The sequence below is a fragment of the Bos taurus genome, chromosome 2, assembly GCF_002263795.3.
Source record: "Bos taurus isolate L1 Dominette 01449 registration number 42190680 breed Hereford chromosome 2, ARS-UCD2.0, whole genome shotgun sequence".
Classification (NCBI taxonomy): Eukaryota; Metazoa; Chordata; class Mammalia; order Artiodactyla; family Bovidae; genus Bos; species Bos taurus.
This window is the reverse complement of record NC_037329.1, coordinates 24,462,151-24,481,791: the sequence shown is the minus strand read 5'-3', so window position 1 is coordinate 24,481,791 and position 19,641 is coordinate 24,462,151. Positions and strand designations below refer to the sequence as shown.

At 45.9% G+C, this 19,641-nt stretch overlaps 2 protein-coding genes across 6 annotated transcripts in view; both read left to right on the top strand.

Annotated features, from left to right (window-relative positions):
* The window catches only part of METAP1D (methionyl aminopeptidase type 1D, mitochondrial), a 76,980-nt gene extending 66,145 nt beyond the window's left edge, over nucleotides 1–10,835 (top strand). For 3 of the 4 annotated variants that reach the window (NM_001429824.1, NM_001046342.2, NM_001429825.1), the window contains 5 exons: nucleotides 920–1,083; nucleotides 7,881–7,978; nucleotides 9,233–9,280; nucleotides 10,180–10,258; nucleotides 10,389–10,835. In NM_001429824.1, the coding sequence (NP_001416753.1) occupies nucleotides 920–1,083; nucleotides 7,881–7,978; nucleotides 9,233–9,280; nucleotides 10,180–10,258; nucleotides 10,389–10,467 (468 nt within the window). In that variant the 3' untranslated portion in view covers nucleotides 10,468–10,835. Of the gene's footprint in view, nucleotides 1–919; nucleotides 1,084–7,880; nucleotides 7,979–9,232; nucleotides 9,281–10,179; nucleotides 10,306–10,388 lie in introns of all 4 variants that reach the window. The other variant, NM_001429823.1, reaches the window with a different exon arrangement.
* A 3,411-nt stretch (nucleotides 10,836–14,246) lies between these two features.
* Nucleotides 14,247–19,326, top strand: DLX1 (distal-less homeobox 1). Of its 2 annotated transcripts, NM_001099017.1 has the most exon segments (3): nucleotides 15,562–16,039; nucleotides 16,689–16,888; nucleotides 18,056–19,326. In NM_001099017.1, coding segments are annotated over 3 exon segments (768 nt in total). In that variant the 5' UTR covers nucleotides 15,562–15,726; the 3' UTR covers nucleotides 18,311–19,326.
* The last annotated feature ends 315 nt before the right edge of the window (nucleotides 19,327–19,641 follow it).

Here is a 19,641-nt window from a genome sequence, read left to right as displayed (position 1 = left end):
ATTAAAACAGAAAGCTTAGATAAACATCTTTTTTATTACAGTTCCTGCATTCTACTTCATGAGAAAGAGAAATGTGAAAAATAATTACATAGGACAAATTTATGCAAAATAGCAAATTCCATGCTATATCAAAGGATCAATATTCAACCAGTCTCCTCTACCTTCTGTATTTATTACAGTGTTTGGTGATTATTGATTTTCATAATGAATATGGTGTCTTTCAAGATCCTGCAGGGCCTTCTGAGTCATTGAAGACAGATAAAATGCTATTTTCTGTCATTTTATTCTTAAACCTGTTTTGTTATATTCTGATTCTTTAAAAATCCATGTATAGTGTTTTCTGTTAACATTCTGCTATCTGGAATATTTGATTAAGATTTCACTTCCAGACAGGATTTTTCTATAACTTATTTCATTCCGATATTGAGCCACTTCAGTTCTTGGAACTGAATTCTTCTTCTGTCTGTTATAACACTGACACATCTATCTTATTTCTTCTTGTCATTATCTATCACTTCCAAGTGTGGGACTGGTAAATAAAAGATAAGTATCTTTATGATACTTTAAGAAACCTTCCACTGTGTGAAATACTTCTGAATTCTCTAAACCTATTGCAGTAATTATGGGTCAATGTCTTTGGTCACTATTTTTGCATATATAATTTTGCCTCAGAAATAAAATGAGGACTCAAACTGTTAAAGAATATTGATAATCATAGTGCTGAAAGAGCCATGCTAGTCATGTATTTATTTAAACTTTTGTAATATCATTGTGTGTCTGTTTCATGTTTCTGTAAACTTAATAATTCTGGAAGGGTGAAACACATGAATTTACTAAATATATAAAGGAATGCAAGGTAGACTGTAGGAGAATAGATTTTTAAACAAGGACATATTTGTACATTTCTGCCTGTGTTTAGGTTTACTACAATGGCTACCATGGAGACACCTCAGAAACATTTTTGGTGGGCAATGTGGATGAATGTGGTAAAAAGTTAGTGGAGGTTGCCAGGAGGTGTAGAGATGAAGCAATTGCGGCTTGCAGAGCGGGGGCTCCCTTCTCTGTCATTGGAAACACAATCAGGTAAGCCTTACAGTGACAAATAAAGGGAGGGTTGGCAGATGGTACAAAGGTTATTGGTGGCTTGGTGTAAAGTTGATGACATGTTTTATGATTCAGAACCGTCATTTCAGTCTGATATCAGTATGTGAACTGCCAGGCTGCAGTGCTGTTCCCTGAGTTTTAAAAAAAAGAAAACGATTTCAAAAAAGTGAATTATATCAGGTCAACAAAGAAACTGATAGAAGCAGCAAGCAATATTCATATGACTGCTTTAGTTTTAGCTCGACGTATTGGTCTGTAGTGTTCCTATATTCAAACTCATACCAAACATGGAAGAGTAGCTAAGAAAAGGTAAGTATCTCAAATCTTGAATAGGAGACAGGAGAAAAGCTAGATTTTATAAAGGCATGAAGTGAAATTATTCCTGTGACAGAAAGATAAAAAGCATTAGCTCAAGCAAGGCTTACCTTTCAAATTAGTGGATTAGCAGACAGCCTGAAAGGGTGATCTTTTTTTTTTTTTTTTTGGTCTGGTTCATTTTTCCTGTAAACCACTGTTTACTTTCCACACAGCCTTCTCTGCTTGCTTTTTGAGAGTATGTGTATTTTCTGAATTCAAGACTTTTCTTTGTAATCTGTTACCTATTTTAGATCTCTTTTTTCCCCCTGTTTTGAAGTAGATGTGCAGAATATGTGTTTTCATTTAAAAGTAACATATTTTCTTAAAGATGGTTACATTAGTACCTTTTAAAGTACTGCTCTCATTAATATGAACCATTGAATACTTCCCAATTGTCTGAAGGATGGAAGGCTTAGTCACCTTGAAAAGATGCTGCCTTTTTTCTTCGTAAGCCTTCGAATACTCTAAGAAAAAAGGCAGTAAAATATCAGTTAAATGTATTTATGGCTTTAAAAATATTGTAACAGTGTCTGAATCAAACTTTAGTAAAATCTCTTTGGGTTATATCGGAGAAGCTTTTATTGAAGACTTTGAACAAAATTGTGTTTTTGACAGTTTTAAATTATAGGCTAACTAGCCTGGGAAAAAAGGATAGTGTCTCTCTGTTCTTTCATAGGAAATGTTGAATCAGACCCCTACTGGGAAAAGAAATTTAATGCATATCTCACTATCTTACTGTCCATGAATATAATAGAAATGAATTCAAAATGCAGTTTTATTTTTGCAAATGGGATGAGTCGATAGATGTACCTCATATTTTTGAACACCTAGGGTTCAACAAATTTACTGGTGGTGCTCTTGCATTTTAACAAAATTTATTCTTCAGTAGAAGGGGGCAGAGAACACTAGATTCTTATTCAAGCATTCTATCGAGCTCTGCATTCATGGCTGTGTCTAAAGGGCATGTCAGCCTTTGATTCTCTCTGAGAGGTAATTATCCTTTTCCTGTCACGGAACAACAAATGATAGCTAACTACAGAGGCACATTTGCAGTAGTCACATTCATCAACTGCAGGAAAAAAAATTCAATTTAATTGTGCAACACAGCTGCACATGGGCTTTTGAGCATTTCTGTTGTTCTCCCTGTCTCGCTATTCCTCCCTTCAGATCTATTTTTTAAACTTTTTTTTTTCTGTTTTTTTTCCCCCTTTTTTTGTCTCTTCTTCCATTTTTACTCTCTGTACTTTCTTGTTAAAGTAATTTTCCTTTGTGGCTCTCATTCTTTTTTCCCCATTGAAGGCTATGAATGTAGAAAATTATCACAATTACTCATATAATTGAGCCTCTTTGTAGCAAGTGCAACTCCAGTAGCCTTTCTCCATCATGAAAATGGTTTCATTATAGGGTTTTTCATATTCTCTGACACCATCTACACAGAGGAACAGGCGTGCAGATGAGACGTACTAGGAACAGGCTAGATCAGTAAGGTCACAGTAGGAATAATTAGCTCTGCTATGGAAAGAGCATCTAGGCCTTTTACTGCTACATAAATGTACTGTCCGTGGCTTTTAGTCACAAAAAAACTTACTAACAAATGGAGCTCCCGCCTACTACTTTGAAAAAAAGATTTGTATCAACACTACAATTTTCCATCATTAAGACTAATAACACAGAGCCTAGTATACATCAAGGGGAATAAAAAGAAAAATCTCACATTCAAGTGGCGGCTGGGTGCTGACCTTTGTTCCCTTTTTTTGTGTACGACTTAACTCTTTACAAAAAAGAGCCACACGCCACACCAACATGCAGGTGAACTCCAGCTAGTACTAGCAAAGCATAGCATTCAGTTGGAAAATCTGATAAATCTCCATGCAGGATAATGCATTTCATTACATATTCACTACATTAATTCTAGCTACATAAAAAAAAAAGAAGAAGAGTAAAATTGAAAGTGACATTGAATTTTAGCTATCTGGATGCAAAGGTCAGTTTTCGTAGAGAATGAATCTGCATGTACAGGCTGCTTTGAAAACCAGATCAGTCCCAACAACTGCACTCACAAAACTATGTGAAAAATAGCATAGACAATGAACTTTTCCCATTACTCTAATGCATTTCATTATTTAGACGGTTTGTGTCTGCCTCTGAGGAGGAAACTGGCCCCGAGTCTAACAAATATTTGTTCTGATGTGTTAAGGCAGTGTTTCTGGACATCTGTTATTTCGCCTTTTCTTATTCAGGCAAACCCTCAAGGGAGTAAATAAACAGTCTCCACCTTTAAGCCAGAAGTACTCGGAATCATTATAGACCAAAGGTTTACAAACATCTTTCAACTCAGCCTCGATTAAGATATTCACCATCGTTTGCATAGCCTCTCTCTACTGATACACCACTGAAAGAACATTCAAGCATCTTTTAGTAGGATCATGTCAAAACCTGGAGATCTTTATAGGAAATTTTGAAATTCTCTGAAACCTAAAGAATAGGATGATGTCTCCGAAGAAGTGTTGGCTAAAAGAATTCTCCCTGTGCCCTTCTTTTTTATGAGGGATGTCTAGTGATCTTTAGGTTACAGCGTTATTATGCTCACTGTACCTCCATTTGCGTTAAAATATTTCTAAATCTGTATTTTTGTAATTATCCTTCGATGATATGAGCTGTACATATGAGGATACTCTGAATGTGTACATTCATGCATCACAAATATGTGACAGTTCAATCAAAAATAATTTAAACTTATCCTTGTAAATGTCATGGTGAAAGTATCAATGAATGGTTTTTAATGTTTAATTCATAAGTATATGTTTTGATATTAATTTAGAAGAATATAAAGCAGATTTTTTAAAATAATCTCTTTCTATTAGATTATGCACATTTAAACAATAAGTGGCTCAGGCAAAATAAGTCATTTTAATGTCATCTGTGATGGATTTTTTCTTGACAGCTACTGTAAATTACAATTACACTGCTTCTCTCTGCACATGAAAGTAAGCATTGCAATAAATTATCTTTTATTTCAATCCATCATGCCTGCTTTTCAGAAACAGAAAACCTCAAATAAAAGTTCAGCACTATTGTAAGAAAAATACAGTAATTTGTAATCCAGTTTGAAACAAAAAAAAATGTACTCCTCTTTTGGAAAACAGTTGTTGGCTTTCAAAAATATTACTAATTGTACTTAAACATTCCTTTTCAATTAGAGGGAATCCTTGAATTTGTGCATTCCTGCATCCAAAGACTCGGAGAAGGAAATAGCAACCCACTCCAGTGTTCTTGCCTGGAGAATCCCAGGGACGGGGGAGCCTGGTGGGCTGCCGTCTATGGGGTCGCACAGAGTCAGACACGACTGAAGCGACTTAGCAGCAGCAGCAGTAGCATCCAAAGACTACTGCTTAAAATAAAAATCTGAAAAAAATTAAGTAAAATTCCATGACTTAGAAAATCAGGTGCCATTTGAGATCCTTTAATTAGAGATGTGACCATTTGGAAATCAGTTCTGTTGATAGAATTCATATAGAAATAGTAATAAAACTATTTCCATGTGCATTTTTATTCCTTTAGAAGAGTGTGTACTTAAAAATAGTACTCCTCTGCCCTCTTGGGGAATGTATTCTTAGTCATGAAATATAGTTTAAATGTATCAAGAATTTTAATTTATCTAGACAAAACTTTTGTGGAGGAAAACTATCTCTCATGAAAGGGAATTCAATTAAGAGAACAGTCACAGGATGAAATTCCTTGAGAGAGATCTCTCTCTTAACTCTAAACCACACCTGAAACATGAACTGTAACACAGAATAATTTTCAAGTTCATAAACTCCTTTATATGTCTCTCTCCTCCTCCCCAAATATTCCATATGAAGGGCTTCAAATCCCAAATGTGCTCAGACTTAAATAAGTGAGCTGCTGTCTTAGAGAGTTTTTAGTTAGAAAAAATCAGAACAGAAGAGCTAATACTCGGAGAGTTCTCTTTAGCAGATTTCAACAAAAAGAAGGCAGATTTCATCTGTGTAATATCCAAGGCAAGAAGACCTTCATGCTCAGAAATAGGTCACAACCCATGATGGCTGGTGTTAAGGAGTAACCGTATGCTTTGTGGGCACCCCTGCCCACCCAACACTTCCACTTCCCCCAACACACTAGTCAGGAGAAGCCTGCATGCTCCACTTTCCTGTGCCACAACTAGGATTTCTAGTACTTGATTTCACTTTAGAGCAGACATTTGCTCCTACAGATTGCTTGGATTGTCTCCCCGAAGTTAGATTTAAATCTTAGAATCATGTAAATTAATCTTGGGCTTCCCTTATATTCCAAAATAGAAGAGCAGTACACAGTACAATAGTAGAAAGGGCATGCTTTTCATCAGTAATTAGAAACATTAATGAGATTTTATTCCATTCAGTCCCAGGAAGTATGTGTTAAAACAGCTAACTACCAATCCCCAAAGAAAAGACCCTAAAAAGCAGACAGGAGTTTTTATTTAGTTCCTGAGAATCAACCACTGAGACAGGTACTCAGCCAAGGAACTGAGGGAAATTTGTCCTGATCTTTTCCTCTTTCCTCATGGCTGTGAAATCCTCTGACCTTTGCATCCATGACACATACATTCTATGATCCTCCTATAACCAAAAGTTTCAGCAGGATCCAGGCAGTAAATTGTTGTAGAAAGCACTCAGATATCTTTAGCCACCTAGTAATTGCACAGCTTCTTTTATGAAGAGGAGTGAGAGATATGAGGGGGGAGGGACCCCAAGTGTTTTTTCATAGTGGGCTTTCTTCCTATCCTCTCATCAGAAATTAAAATGAAGATTGCCACTGTAACACACGTTCACAGTGTAGCTGTGATGCTTGCCAATCAGTTAGAGCCTATTTTTTTTTTTTAAGAAAAGAAAATAGAAGAACAGTTTATAGTGAATCCTCTTAGAATTATTAAGGTTTGTTGGGACATAGATAACATAATGGGTAGATGGGTAGATAAGACCTATTCTTACTTAAAAAAAAAATCTAGATCAGCATATCTTACTGAATAATCTCTCTTCCAGTCTCTATCTACTATCCATCCTGAGTTTTTATTCAGGACTTGTGTGGGTCAAATAGAAGCCACTTGGAAAAGTTGTTATACCTCCTGTCCAGAGTGAAAAGACACACAGAAATAAGTATAACCATAAAGAACAAATTAAGAGAGAAAAGCATTCACTTACCGTTCCTCTCCTCAACACATGTATAGCTCACCTATTTCTGTTACATGGAAATTAAATCTGAATGAGAGACTGCCCATCTGATATTTATGGTGACATCCTGGCCTAAGTGAAGACATTTTACAGGTCTGGAGATGAAGGTTAAAAATGTCTAGAGAAAAGTATTTTGACAGGAATGCTCATAAAGATGCTGCTAAATGCCTTTAAGTTTGTGGTAAACCAAACCAAAGGGCTGCTGAAAACTAGCTTGGGATCCAAGAACTTTGGTTTGGTTAAGAATTTAAATAGTAGTCCTATAAATCCCAATCCATTATTATGTTTAGGGTTAAGGCACTTTGCTCTTCATCTGCATGAAAATATAAATTGTTCATGGTATGTACATTCTTGTCTTTCTGGTGCTCCCAGAAATGAACATGTCCACCTGAATTCAAAAACAACTCCTTAATCTTGTAGGTGAAGGTTTTAGGGTTGGATTCTAAGATTTCACTTATATGGAATAAATGGAATCCAAAAGATTTGCATGTAAAAGTAACTAATGTAGCATTAAGAATTAGGAATCACAATACTAGCTTCTCTTAAGCATCATAGCAATTAAAAAGCATATTTTATGAATTCTGTTAATCGTATAGGTCTTGAGTAGAAATCTCAAATAATCACAAAGTTTTGAAGTGCTTCAAGAATATTGACAAAGCAGATGTGACCTTTTGTATAAATGTGTCTATAAAATGTTTGAGGTTCTGAAATAGACCAGAATAAGCAATTATAGAAGTCACATTTCAGATTGTAATTTTTTGTCTGGTTGGTTCCCAAGTCAGTAATAATTTGTACAGTCTTCTGGTGAAACTCCATACGAATCAGGCAGGTTTGTATGACCTGCATTACCTGCACATGTATCTTGGTTATATTACACTGTATATATGTGCATGAAGACTCATTGTCTAAAAGTGACCTCGTTTGAATGCTGTACTCAAGTAATTGAAGCAAACTATTGTGTTAGCTACATATCTTTTTTCTTCACGTATCCAAAGGGAGTTGTTGCAAGCTGTGACAAAATATAAAATTTTTCCAGAATAATGAAAACAAATTGTTACCATATGACTCGAAATAGAACTGATTTTTTTTTTCTTTTTCAGAGAATACTTTGAAGGGACTTTGTCTTATCTATATATGCACTTAAAATGATCCAATTTAATTCAGTATTTTGTTTGGTCACTTTTAAAGCCAGATAACTCATCAGAATGGTTTGCAAGTCTGTCCACATTTTGTGGGACATGGGATAGGATCTTACTTTCATGGACATCCAGAAATTTGGCATCATGGTAAGAAAGTTAGTTTGGGAGCTGCTTATTGAAAGGAATCAAGATAAAGCAGTTTTGCTCCTGAATCTCTTGCTGCAACATGGAATTCACATTGTCATCATTCCCTATGAGGGTGTGTGTGTGTGTGTGGGGGGGGGTCCTATTTAATCCTAACCAGCATGTTACTATGTTACTGAATTAGAGCCTGCCATTTCAATCCCCAAATAAGCTTTGTTTTGCTTTTTGTCTTCTCCTGAAGGGTGATGGCTGGAAGGCACAAGGGATATTTGTCTAGAAAAAGTTACTGAAAACAAAACACCACTGCATCAATGTCCCAGCAGCATGCCATAGGACTGTTTTCTGTTTTTCTTTTTCTACTCCCTTCTCTAACTGCTGACTGTTGTGGTTAAACTTCATTACATCCTACACAGCGTTGACAGCTGATGTATTTAGCAGCGTGTACTCTTTAGTGATTCCTAGATTATACCCAGAGTCTCCCGTTTTTCACTGCCTGGATGTTCTCCCTACAGTGAGAAGGCAAGGGTGGGCCAGAAGGGGTGGGGGATTTGGGTTAGACTAGGAAGCAGTTCTGTGGAGTGTCCCCAAGAGGCATGCATACCTGGACAAGCACCAAAGGAAAGTTGAACCTGGGGCTTTGACCTGTGTGCTTGGGGGTGGGAACAGCCCCATAGAGGAACTACTAGCTGGAATCCACCCCCTGAAAGATCCCTAGACACTCAGCAGGTCAGAACTTCCTTTAGGCCAAAGAACTTCACCTGAGCCAGCTGTTAAGAGGCCCAGGCTAGAGTGCAGAAAGGGCCTCTCAGGTGAGTGCCCACCCAGTGCCAAGCCCTGGAAATATTTCAGGTCACCCTTGTTCTTCCCTCTTACCAACCTGCCCTCCCTTTGTCTCAGTTCCCAAGATGTCTTCCTCTTTCCCTTGGGAGGTGGAAGCCAGCAAACCTCAGAGCAAGTGGCCAGAGCAAGGGGACAGTAGATTGGGGAGCCCAAAAAGTGTCTCAAGCACCTGGGCTGCTCAGCCTTGGTGCACCCATCCTAGGGGCCCTGACCCCAAGCTCAGAAAATGCAGAGGCTGAGGGCCCAGGAGCCCTGTGCTTAACCCCTGGGTAGCCACCACTCAAGATTCTAGCAACCTCTTCCTAAAAGAAAAATAAAATGACCACTTTTTTGTGCAGCCTAACCCTTCTAATCCATTTCTCTCTGTTTTCACCATATCCCATCCCCACGCCCCACACTTGTATTTTTGTCTTACAGCGAATGACAGCAATCTACTCATGGAGGAAGGCATGGCGTTCACCATAGGTTAGTGCTAAGTTCCTCTTCAGAGAGCAGGGGCTCCCTGGCACGGAGCAGCAGCGCTGGCCTAGGCCAGGCAGTCCGGTGAAGGACTAATAAAGCCAATCAGTGTAATGAAATAATTCAGATGCATAGTAAACCTAATTAAATAATATCCTCTAGCCCCATCTTCCTAAATCAGATACTTACCAACACATTTAGGAGACGGCAGCCGTCCAACCTTTAATTCTGTTACCAACATAATGTAGTGTTTGGTTTTTTGTGTTGCCTTTTTGTGGGGGGTGTTTTCTTCTTCTTTCATTAACACCCAGTAACTAGAGGCGATTAAGTCCCTTGCTCCCTGTCAGCAAGTGGCATATACTCTCTGTCGACCCATTCCTGGCTGATCATGTGATTGGTGTCACCACCAAATTCCAATCACCTAAAGCCCCGAAGGCATCATATTTCTGACTGTGGGGCTTAATGGAGAAGCAATTACAGTGAAATAAGAAAATTGTTATTTGCTGATTAATGAACATTTTGAGCATGTTTTAAAAATTCAAATATTTTAAAAAACCGACTGATATTTATAAGAGGGACTGGTGTTTGGGTGGTTATTATCCACAGGGTCCTAATTAAGTCTTGATTAAAATGCCCTTTTTTCTCTAAAAAAAATTACGAAGTAGGCAATTTCATACATTTTTGAATGCCATAGCGTTTCCTCTTCCTACTGTTTCGTTTGTAGCATACTATGTAAGCAACATCAATTAGCGCTTGCGAGATGACAACATGAACTCGTGGGGGGAAGCACTGGGAGGGAGGGGGGAGAACCTTCTTATTCTTTTTTTTTTTTTTAATAATCAGTTGAAACAATGTTTGACAAGAATTTGATTAGATCACTGCAGTAAATATTTTCCTTCTTACAGAGCCAATTGTAACCGAGGGATCCCCTGAATTTAAAGTGCTGGAGGACTCGTGGACTGTGGTCTCCTTGGACAATCAAAGGTGTTTGCTTTCTGCCGGGTTGCTTTTAAATTGTCCTGGAAGGGCAGGTTCGTCCCACGACGCGGGCGAGCTGCTGATCCCTGCCCCGCCGGCGCTTGAGCTCGCTGATCTCGGTCTTGTGTTGTTTTAGGTCTGCCCAATTCGAGCACACTGTTCTCATCACGTCGAGGGGCGCGCAGATCCTGACCAAACTGCCCTACGAGGCCTGAGGAGCAATACGAAGGTCGCAAGAGACCCGGGGCCCTTTTTCTTAAATTGCTGAAATCCACCTGGAGAACTTTTAGAAGAAATTGGCTAACGACAGGTCCCAGAGTAACCTACCTAGCACCTAGCAGCGCCGGCTAGGGAAAATGCGGTAGGACTTGGGAGCCGTTCTGAACACAAATCTGAAGCCCCGAAGTGGCCCTGTGCATTCGGAGAGACGGATCCTGGCGCGTCTGTTTCCCAACGCGGGAAACGCATCTGGAAAGGAATGGGGACGCCCTCATTTGGAAGACTAATAAGTCTTAGACATGCATACTTTTTTCTTTCCCTAGCCTTGACTCTGCCCGAATAGAAAGCTTTCACCCCTTAAAACCACTGTCTTGCGGTTAATTTTTGAGTCTCTGAACTTTTCACTCGCGCGCGCGCAGGAAGAAAACCCGAGCCTAGCTGTTATGATTTTGCTGTTGTTGTTGTCTCTTTTCCCGCCCCCTTTGTGGGTTCCACATTGGCCGGCCCCGAGGGCGCTGGCCGGGCCAGCTGCCCCTCAGCCCTTCCGGTTCTTTCCCCTTCGTAGCTGCTTTGCGATGAAAAGATTAGCCGGCGAATGGAGGAGTTAGTTACAAACATTTCCTTGCCTCTAGACCCTGGCCTGGGGTTATCAGTCCCCAAACTTGCCTTTTCTGGTCCCCCGTGGTTCCTTCTCCCCGCCCTCAAACCGCTCCGCGGGGCCGTCCCAAAGGCTACTTTTGAGAGACCCTCTCACCAACATACAGAGGCAAGCTAAGGATTTTTCTGCTCTGGGAGTTCACATCAGTCCCACCGGACCAGATGTGAGCAGTGTCAGGCGGGTATCCTCCCTAAATTGATCTCTCCCAACACTGGCGTTCTTCAGACCCGCACTAATGCACTGGAGACCCAGCACATCCCTGCCAGAGAAGACACGGGTATTTTTTAGGGCAGGGGCCTAGTTAGGATTGGAGCTGACGAGTTTAATTCAGCCTGCCAGCAGCTCCTCCTGCTTTAGAAGTGGGAAATCCAAGGGTCCACACACTGAGTCTCCCAAGGCTCATCCCTGCCCTGGCTACTCTGTCTTTGCTCACCTGAGCTCCTGGGGACCTCTCCACACCTGGGCTCAGAGGTGGAGAGGGTTGGATTTCCAGCAAGCCACATACAAATTAGTGTCCCCCTGGCCATGATTTTGGGGTATTCCACCAGTCAGTGGTTGTGCCAACTCTTGTTTCTACTGAAACGGGTTATACAAAGCTGCCATCCACTAAATATAGATTGGGCTCAACTCCAGAGCACCAAGGAAATGTGGACACCTGTCACTGCCATGACAGGTGAGCTCTGTGATAGGACTGGAGAGCCAGTTCATCTTTGTGACACTCAGAGTGTGGGGAAAGTCATAGGAAACTGAGGCCAAAGAGTGAGCTTGGAAAAGTGACTAGTTTGAGCTTTTCCCTGAATTTGGGATTCTCTTGGGCTTTCTTCCTCTCATCCAGGCAGAACTTGGACTGAGGTAATTCCAATTCTAGCAGATCTGAGAGCTGGAAAAGATGAGGGAGGGGTTGCAGATTTACAAGATCCACGGACAAACTTTAGGAGTGCTGAAGATTTGGCCAAGAAAAGGCCTAGAGACTGAGGCTGCTGTCCCCAGAACCACCAGAATTTTCTAGAGAGGAACAAGGCCCAGATCACCTTAGGAGAGTTTTGCCAGAGATTGATTTCATTTCTTTCCTAGATTAGGCAGATTGCAATGAGTAGCCAATATCTTATCCACAGATCCATTTACCCCAAGATTCCCCAAGAATAATTTCATTAGGAATACAGAATTTTACCAGCCACTGGGATAACTCGCTGCTTATGCAGTAATTTTTCCGAGGTGGAGGTATTTGTGAGACAGATTTATAATCCTACTTATTAAAGTGAGTAAAGTTTGAATATTATACATATATATGCATATATACTAGCACCAGCCAACAGTCAGCAGCTCTGTAGGAAACAAACTTGAATTAGATCAAATTCCATTAAACACGCTTTGAAGTTGAAGTTAAGAAGCAGATTTTAGAATATCTTGTCCAAGCCCCCACCCTCAACTCGGACAACTGAACTGGCCCCAAACCTCACCCCGGGTTGCAGGGTTTCCAGCCATACGTGACTACTGCTAACACCACCAGGCGCCCGGTCCCTGGAGTCTCCAATTAGGTTCTACTCGGAATCCGGGGTGCTCAGGATAAATGGGAGAGTTTTGTTTCCTCTCTGAGATGGGACAGGCGAAGATATAAGCAAAGCGGCGTTTTGGAACAGGTGTCGCCTTAGAGGTGGGGGTTCGAAGGGAGGCACCCTGGGCTCTTAGGCGTAAGATCACACACTGAGAAGCTAGTCAAGGCCGGGCGTCTCGGAGCCCGAGGGCCCGGGTTCAGCCACCCTTCCCCGAACCTGCTTCTCTGGGGCTAAGAAATAATTCCGGAGTGTAGACACTCCTTCGCCCAGATATAATCGATTTTTAAAAATAAGCCAGGCTCTGAAGCCGTTTCCCGTGCGGGTCCTTTGTTCCCCGGATTCAACCCGGTCCCCTGCGCTGCGACACTTGGATCCCTCTTCTAGATGTGAACCAGAGAGCCCTAGAGACCGTCGCAACCTGCGGCCGGCTCTCTCCCCTCTCTCCCCTTCCCCCACCCTTCAGTTCTCTGGAAGAAGCTGGCCCGGGGCAGACCAGCCGTCGGGTTTCCTCGCCCGTTGCCCAGAGTACCCGGGATCGCCAGCCCTGCTTCCCTCGGTCCCAATCCCGACCTCGCGCCAGCCGCGGAGATCACTTACGTGGGCAGGGCCCGCGAGGCGCGCGGGAGACAAGGGGCCAGGGCGGCATCCGCTGCTGTGCAGGGCGTACCTGACTCCACACCCCAAAACAGGCACTAGGAAAGAGCAATTAAAATCACAAGTGCAACACGGAAATTAAGAAGAGTGTAACGGCTCCGGGAGTTGTCTGGTGGCGGAGTCATTAGCTGGTTGTTGCTACAAAGCCTCGCCGTATGCTTCGATGATTAAGGGAGAAAAAAAAAGGGGGGGGGTGGAGAAAGTAAGAAAGAAAAAGAAAAAAATGAAAGAAAAATCTTTTTAAACGCTGGCAAACCCGTTATTGGTTTGGAGGATTGGTTGTTTTGTTTTGCTTGGGTTTTGTTTTTCTTTTTGCTCCAACCACGCTGCCTGAAATATCTCTACCCCCAACATCGCACCCTTAAACCAAAGGAGAGGAATTCCGCGGGCAGCAGCTGCTGCTACAGAAGTTAAAAAAGAGAAGCCCCTTCCGCTAATATCTGTAACGACAGCACCGATGTAATTTGTTTTGAATGTTCATTTTTATTGGTGTTCCCTCTGCCAAAATGTGCTTGATTACAGAGGTTTGTCCTGTGATCATTGCGCACTCTAGACAGGGGAAGGTGCATCGGCGAAGGTTCAGCTCAGGCCAGATCAAATCCCGGGCTGTTTAACGCTGAAAGGCTGCATGTTGCTATTAGTGTTAAATATATGGCTAATTATGCGTATGAAAATTAAACATCAGTGTTATGCTAATGGGGCGCCTTCAGCTGCGGATCCGAGCACTTGAGACTACCATTTAATCAAATGAATCAGTAACTAATACATCTGCACGTGTGAACTTTCACAAGATCATTTCCCCGTTCCCGTCACACCGCTAAATTATGAAAGAAATAATTATCAACACTTTCTAATTACCTAACAAAGTAATTTGGGATTCACCGTGGGGTTGGCGGGATAGGAAACCAACAGCCCCTTCGCAGCCAGCGTGGTGCGCGCCACGCCTCACGGGGGGTGGTGGCTGTGTGGTGGTGGCTGCGAGGTGGGTGGGGGGGAGCTTTTGTGCGCTTTTCTGTACCTAGAGCTCCAGAAGATAGAAGGCGCCTTGGCAGCTTTTGGCCCAACTAGCCCTGCCCTGGGCTCGGTGGCGCCCGCTTTGACCCTGGAGATGAGAGTCCTGGGCGACCATGAGAGACGTGTCCACAGAGAGACACGCGAGTCTGCGACTGGCCTGATTTTGCCGCGGGTTTTGATGTCCCTCAGGACTCCTGCACCCCGGGTACTATCGCCAGACCCCAGGAGGCCGGAAAATGACCAACTAGCACCCGCGGCTCAAGCCGAACGGAGCCCGTCAGCTCCTAGGCTTCACTCTGTGCCGCGCCCTTGGGGCGAGTGAGCCGGGGCGCTCCGCGCAGAGGGAATGGAGAGGGGAGGGGGAGGCAGAGGAAGGTTGGGAGGGAAAGAGGAGGTGGGTGTTGGGGGGAGGGGGGCGGTGCAGCAGCCTTTCCTGGGAGGAGAAGCGCGGGTTCCTGGCTCTCTGATCGCACTGTTTTAATCAGACCGGTGCAGCCTCGAGCTGGAGTGGCCAGCTTGGCCTGGAGCAATGAGAGAGGGCCCCAGAGAGCGGCGGCGGCGCGGCGGCCGAGTGAGTGAGTTCGCCCGGAGAGCCCCAAACCCGCCCCCAGGGATGTGGCAGAGGGGACCCAGGCCAGGGAGGCGCGGCCAGGAGACCGCTGCGTTAGGCACAAGACCCTCTGGAGGATAGCGCTCGGTTACCCTCCTCCAGCGCTCGGATTGCGCGACTCAGCGTACGGGAGGCCGTGGCCGGGCTCCAGAGCCGCCCTAGTTCTGCACCGGACGAGTAGCGATGGTTAGAAGAAGTGCCCTGGGCCCCGGTGTTGGGGGAGGGCGGAGGGTGGGAACTGTAGGAGGTGGTGGGCGGCGGTGCCAACCCGCTAGTTAGTTTCTGGGAAGCAAAGCGCGCCGGAGAGACGGGAGGCTGAAGAGCCGCGGGCCGCGGAGGGCCCGGCGCGGGCGCCGCAGCCCATTGTGCGCCTCACGCTGCGCGCTCTGTTGCAGAGGAGCCCCGGCCTGGAAGTGTGGATGCGTCTCTCCGGAGGCCGGGCAGCCTCGCCCGCTCTAGTCCAGCGGAGCCGGAGCTCCTCGGACCAATCCCCGGTGATTATGCAAGACAGCGGACCAATCAGCTCCGCCAGCTCATGAATATTTATGACCTTGGCTGAGTCAAAGCTTTGAAGCGAGTTTGGGGAGCTCGGCAGCATCATGCTTAGACTTTTCAAAGAGACAAACTCCATTTTCTTATGAATGGAAAGTGAAAACCCCTGTTCCGCTTAAATTGGGTTCCTTCTTGTCCTGAGAAACACAGAGACCCCCAAAAGGGAAGCAGAGGAGAGAGAGAGACCCACACCCAGACCCCGCGAGAAGAGATGACCATGACCACCATGCCAGAAAGTCTCAACAGCCCCGTGTCGGGCAAGGCGGTGTTTATGGAGTTTGGGCCGCCCAACCAGCAAATGTCTCCTTCTCCCATGTCCCACGGGCACTACTCCATGCACTGTTTACACTCGGCGGGCCATTCGCAGCCCGACGGCGCTTACAGCTCGGCCTCGTCCTTCTCCCGACCGCTGGGCTACCCCTACGTCAACTCGGTCAGCAGCCACGCGTCCAGCCCCTACATCAGTTCGGTGCAGTCCTACCCGGGCAGCGCCAGCCTCACCCAGAGCCGCCTGGAGGACCCAGGTACGTGCGCCTGCCAGGGAAAGGAAGAGGTACGGAGGGAGGGAGAGAGGGAGGGGGAGAGAGAGAAAGGAGGGAGACGAGAGGAGGAGAGAGAGGTGGGATGGGGGTGGGGAGGGCGCCGGAGCAGTGAAAGGTTTCGGGTATCAATCTCTGCATCCCTGTCATAGGAAAGAAATTAAAAATATATATATCCACCCAATTTGCAACTATCCAGCAAAGGATAAATCCAAGAGCGTCCCCTGGCATTGGCTGGGCCTCTGGGCGGCTCCGTGCGCCAAGCACACAATGCCCTGCTGGGAAACAGAAACCCACATGTGCACGTATTAGTCTCGGTAATTATTTATTGCGTAGCGCTATAAACAATGTATGCAATTAAGGGTAATTAAACCTCAACTACCGCCTGCAAAAATAGCAAACTTTCCCTGCAAAGGCAGGAGCGCGCGCCTGCAAACTGCCCCAGTCCGCCTGCAGCTCCCGGGGTCGGGCCCTTTGGACTTGGCCGGACCCTTCCCTGGCTTTTGGAGTTTCTTGAGCGATCTCCCTCCTGCTCCTTCCTCTGCCACCCCTCTGTGGTTACTTGCTCTCGGCTCCCCACACTCAAGGCAGTCCCTCGCCTTAACAACGGCCCGCACTTCTGCTGTCCCTCCAGGGGCTGACTCGGAGAAGAGCACCGTGGTGGAAGGCGGTGAAGTGCGCTTCAATGGCAAGGGGAAAAAGATTCGCAAACCCAGGACGATTTATTCCAGTTTGCAGTTGCAGGCTTTGAACCGGAGGTTCCAGCAAACTCAGTACCTAGCTCTGCCCGAGAGGGCGGAGCTCGCGGCCTCTTTGGGACTCACGCAGACGCAGGTACCTCGCCGCTGCCCCACCGTGGCGCCGTGCAGGCTTCCCGCGGCCCACCTGCCCCCAGGAGCTTCATTTCTTGCTCTCTGGGCCTCGGGGGTCGGTATGCGTGTGTGTTTGTGTGTCCTATCCCTCGCTCTCACATCTCTCCTTCCTCCGTAGTTTTCTCTGCCCTGGCTCTGTCGCTGCACTCTGTACTCCGGGCTGCCAGCCGCGCGGCCCTCCGTCCCTGGACAATCTGATTAGGGGCGCAAGAAGGATTTCCCTAGGCGTTTTGTTTGGGGACTCAGAGGTCACACGTGCCCGAACAACTGGAACAATAGACTCGGGGGTTAATCCCTTCTTTGCCTTTAAAGTGTATGACTAATCACTCGGGGCCTGGGCCCAAGCCTCTATCTCCCTCCTCCTCCTTCTCACCGAGTTTGGTTGGGGGTGGGGGAAGATCCTTTCCTCCGTCCTCTCACCTCCCAAGTCCCAGAGCCTGGAGGAGAAACGGACCCTTCCTTCCCTGTTTTCTCTAAGATTCTGGGGACCCCTTGGACGTTCTGATCACGACTGCCGCGGGTTTCCAACGTCGAGGCCGGGATTAGGAGCAGAATTGGGAGATGCTAACTAAGGAAAGGTTGATTTGAGTCCAAACGAAAAGTTTAACAAAACCCGGTGGCCTCCTCAGTCAGCCCGCAGCTCACTCAAAGGCAGAGATGATGGAGAAAAGAGAAGGCGGGTAACATTGCAAATAAATTTCCTCCACTTCCTCTCTCCACTCTTTTATTGATGTTCACACTGGAATTGAAGGCTCGGGGTTTTGTGGGCTCTGTGTCTTACCCAGACGATTGCCGGCCTCGGGCTGAAGGCCTGGATCCCGGCGACGCTCACCACCACGCCCCCTGGCTCTCAGAGAGCGGCTCCAGCCGGCCTCTGGGGCGGGCGATGAAGCCTCCCAGCCTTTGGTTCTTAGGCGGGAAGGACGACGTGTATGCTTCTCCAGCAGGGAGCCGCCGGGTTGCGCAGAGCAGGGAGCCGCCGGGTTGCGCAGAGCAGGGAGCCGGTGTGTGAGTGTGAGGGGTGGTATCCGCGTATCCTCTCACGCTGTCCCACGGCTCCCTTATCTCCCCAGGACCAAGGTAGGCGCAGTGGACCTAGACCGAGTCACGTTGTTGTCCGCTCTTGCAGGTCAAGATCTGGTTCCAGAACAAGCGCTCCAAGTTCAAGAAGCTGATGAAGCAGGGCGGGGCGGCTCTGGAGGGTAGTGCGCTGGCCAACGGCCGGGCGCTGTCTGCCGGCTCCCCGCCGGTGCCGCCCGGCTGGAACCCCAACTCCTCTTCCGGGAAGGGCTCGGGCGGCAGCGCGGGCTCCTACATCCCCAGTTACACGTCGTGGTACCCCTCGGCGCACCAAGAAGCTCTGCAGCAACCCCAACTCATGTGAGGTTGCATGCCCACACCCGCCCGCCGCCTTCCCGTCTCCCACGGCCCGGGCCCCTCCCGCCTCCCGGCCCATCCACCCTGTCCGCGTGCCCTGGGTCTGGAGAAGAAGGGCCCAGTGGGGAAGAAGAAGGAACAGTGAAGGCAGGACGCCCGCCGCCTTCTCCGAGTCTCGTGCGCTCTGGCCCGGCGACTTCCCCGGTGCCCACGCCCGACCTCGGCCGCGCAGTGACAGCAGAAAGCGGCCTGGAAGTGCAGGTACAGCGGTCCGAGCCAGCGGGCAAGGCAGCCAGAGCCCGCCGGACCCGACCGCCGACCCTCAGCTGTATGGGACTATCAGGAAAACAAAACCATGTAGAAAAAGCAAAAGCTCTTTTCTGTCCTGTCCGTCTCTTGTCTTCTTTCGCTCTGTATCTGTGCGCTGACGAAGTCGAGGTTCTCGTCCGTCCGCTGTCCTAGTTCTTCGGCCTCTGAAAAAAGTCATCAGGTCGGAGGAGGCTTGGTCCACCGGGCCATCCAGTTCTGGATACTGGATCGTTTTGTCTTTTCGGACCTTTTCCTGGGCCTGCCTAACCATCGACATGGCTCGTTCGGGGATTGGGGGAAACGAGGGAGGGGTTTTTTATTTATTGAGAAATGGACTTCTCCTGAGGCTGAAGGAAGGTTCGGCCCATTCGCGATTTTGCGGGGCGCGAGGAGAGCAGGGTCCAAATGTACCCATTCCTTTAAACGCACTCGGAAAAACGAATGAGGAGGACCTGGTGATTTTTAACTTATACAGTAACTTTTGTACTTCGCTGGTATGGAGAGGTTGGAGCCGAATGATTTGCATTTTTTACATGTCCCGTATTATTTTAAAAAAAGAAGAAAATAGAGAAATGAAGCCAACAAAATTTCCTCATCTCGGGAAGAACGCGTGATCACTTTTCCTGGTTAAGAAGAAAGATCCTAATTCTTTCCTTGTAGGGAGACAGAGAGAGCGAACTGAGGGGCAGGGAGAGAAAAAAAAAAAAAAAAAAACAGGCAGGGTGCGCCAGTGTCCTAATGCCAGGGGTAAAGTAAGACGAAAGCAGCTTTACAACAATCCCCAGAGGCTCGACCACAGAGCACCACCTTGAATGCACAGTCTCCGGTGCAGGATCTATTTGCTGTACATATTATTATTGTTATTATTATTGTTCTGTAAACATGTTGCACAAACTTAGCTTTTTTCCGTTCTGTTGTGTGTGGCTGTAAAACCCAACGCTTTGTGAAATGAGAATCTTGACATTTTACTTGTGAAATTTGGGAAAATGTGATCAATTGAAATCAACCGTGTTTTGTGTTCTCTATGTC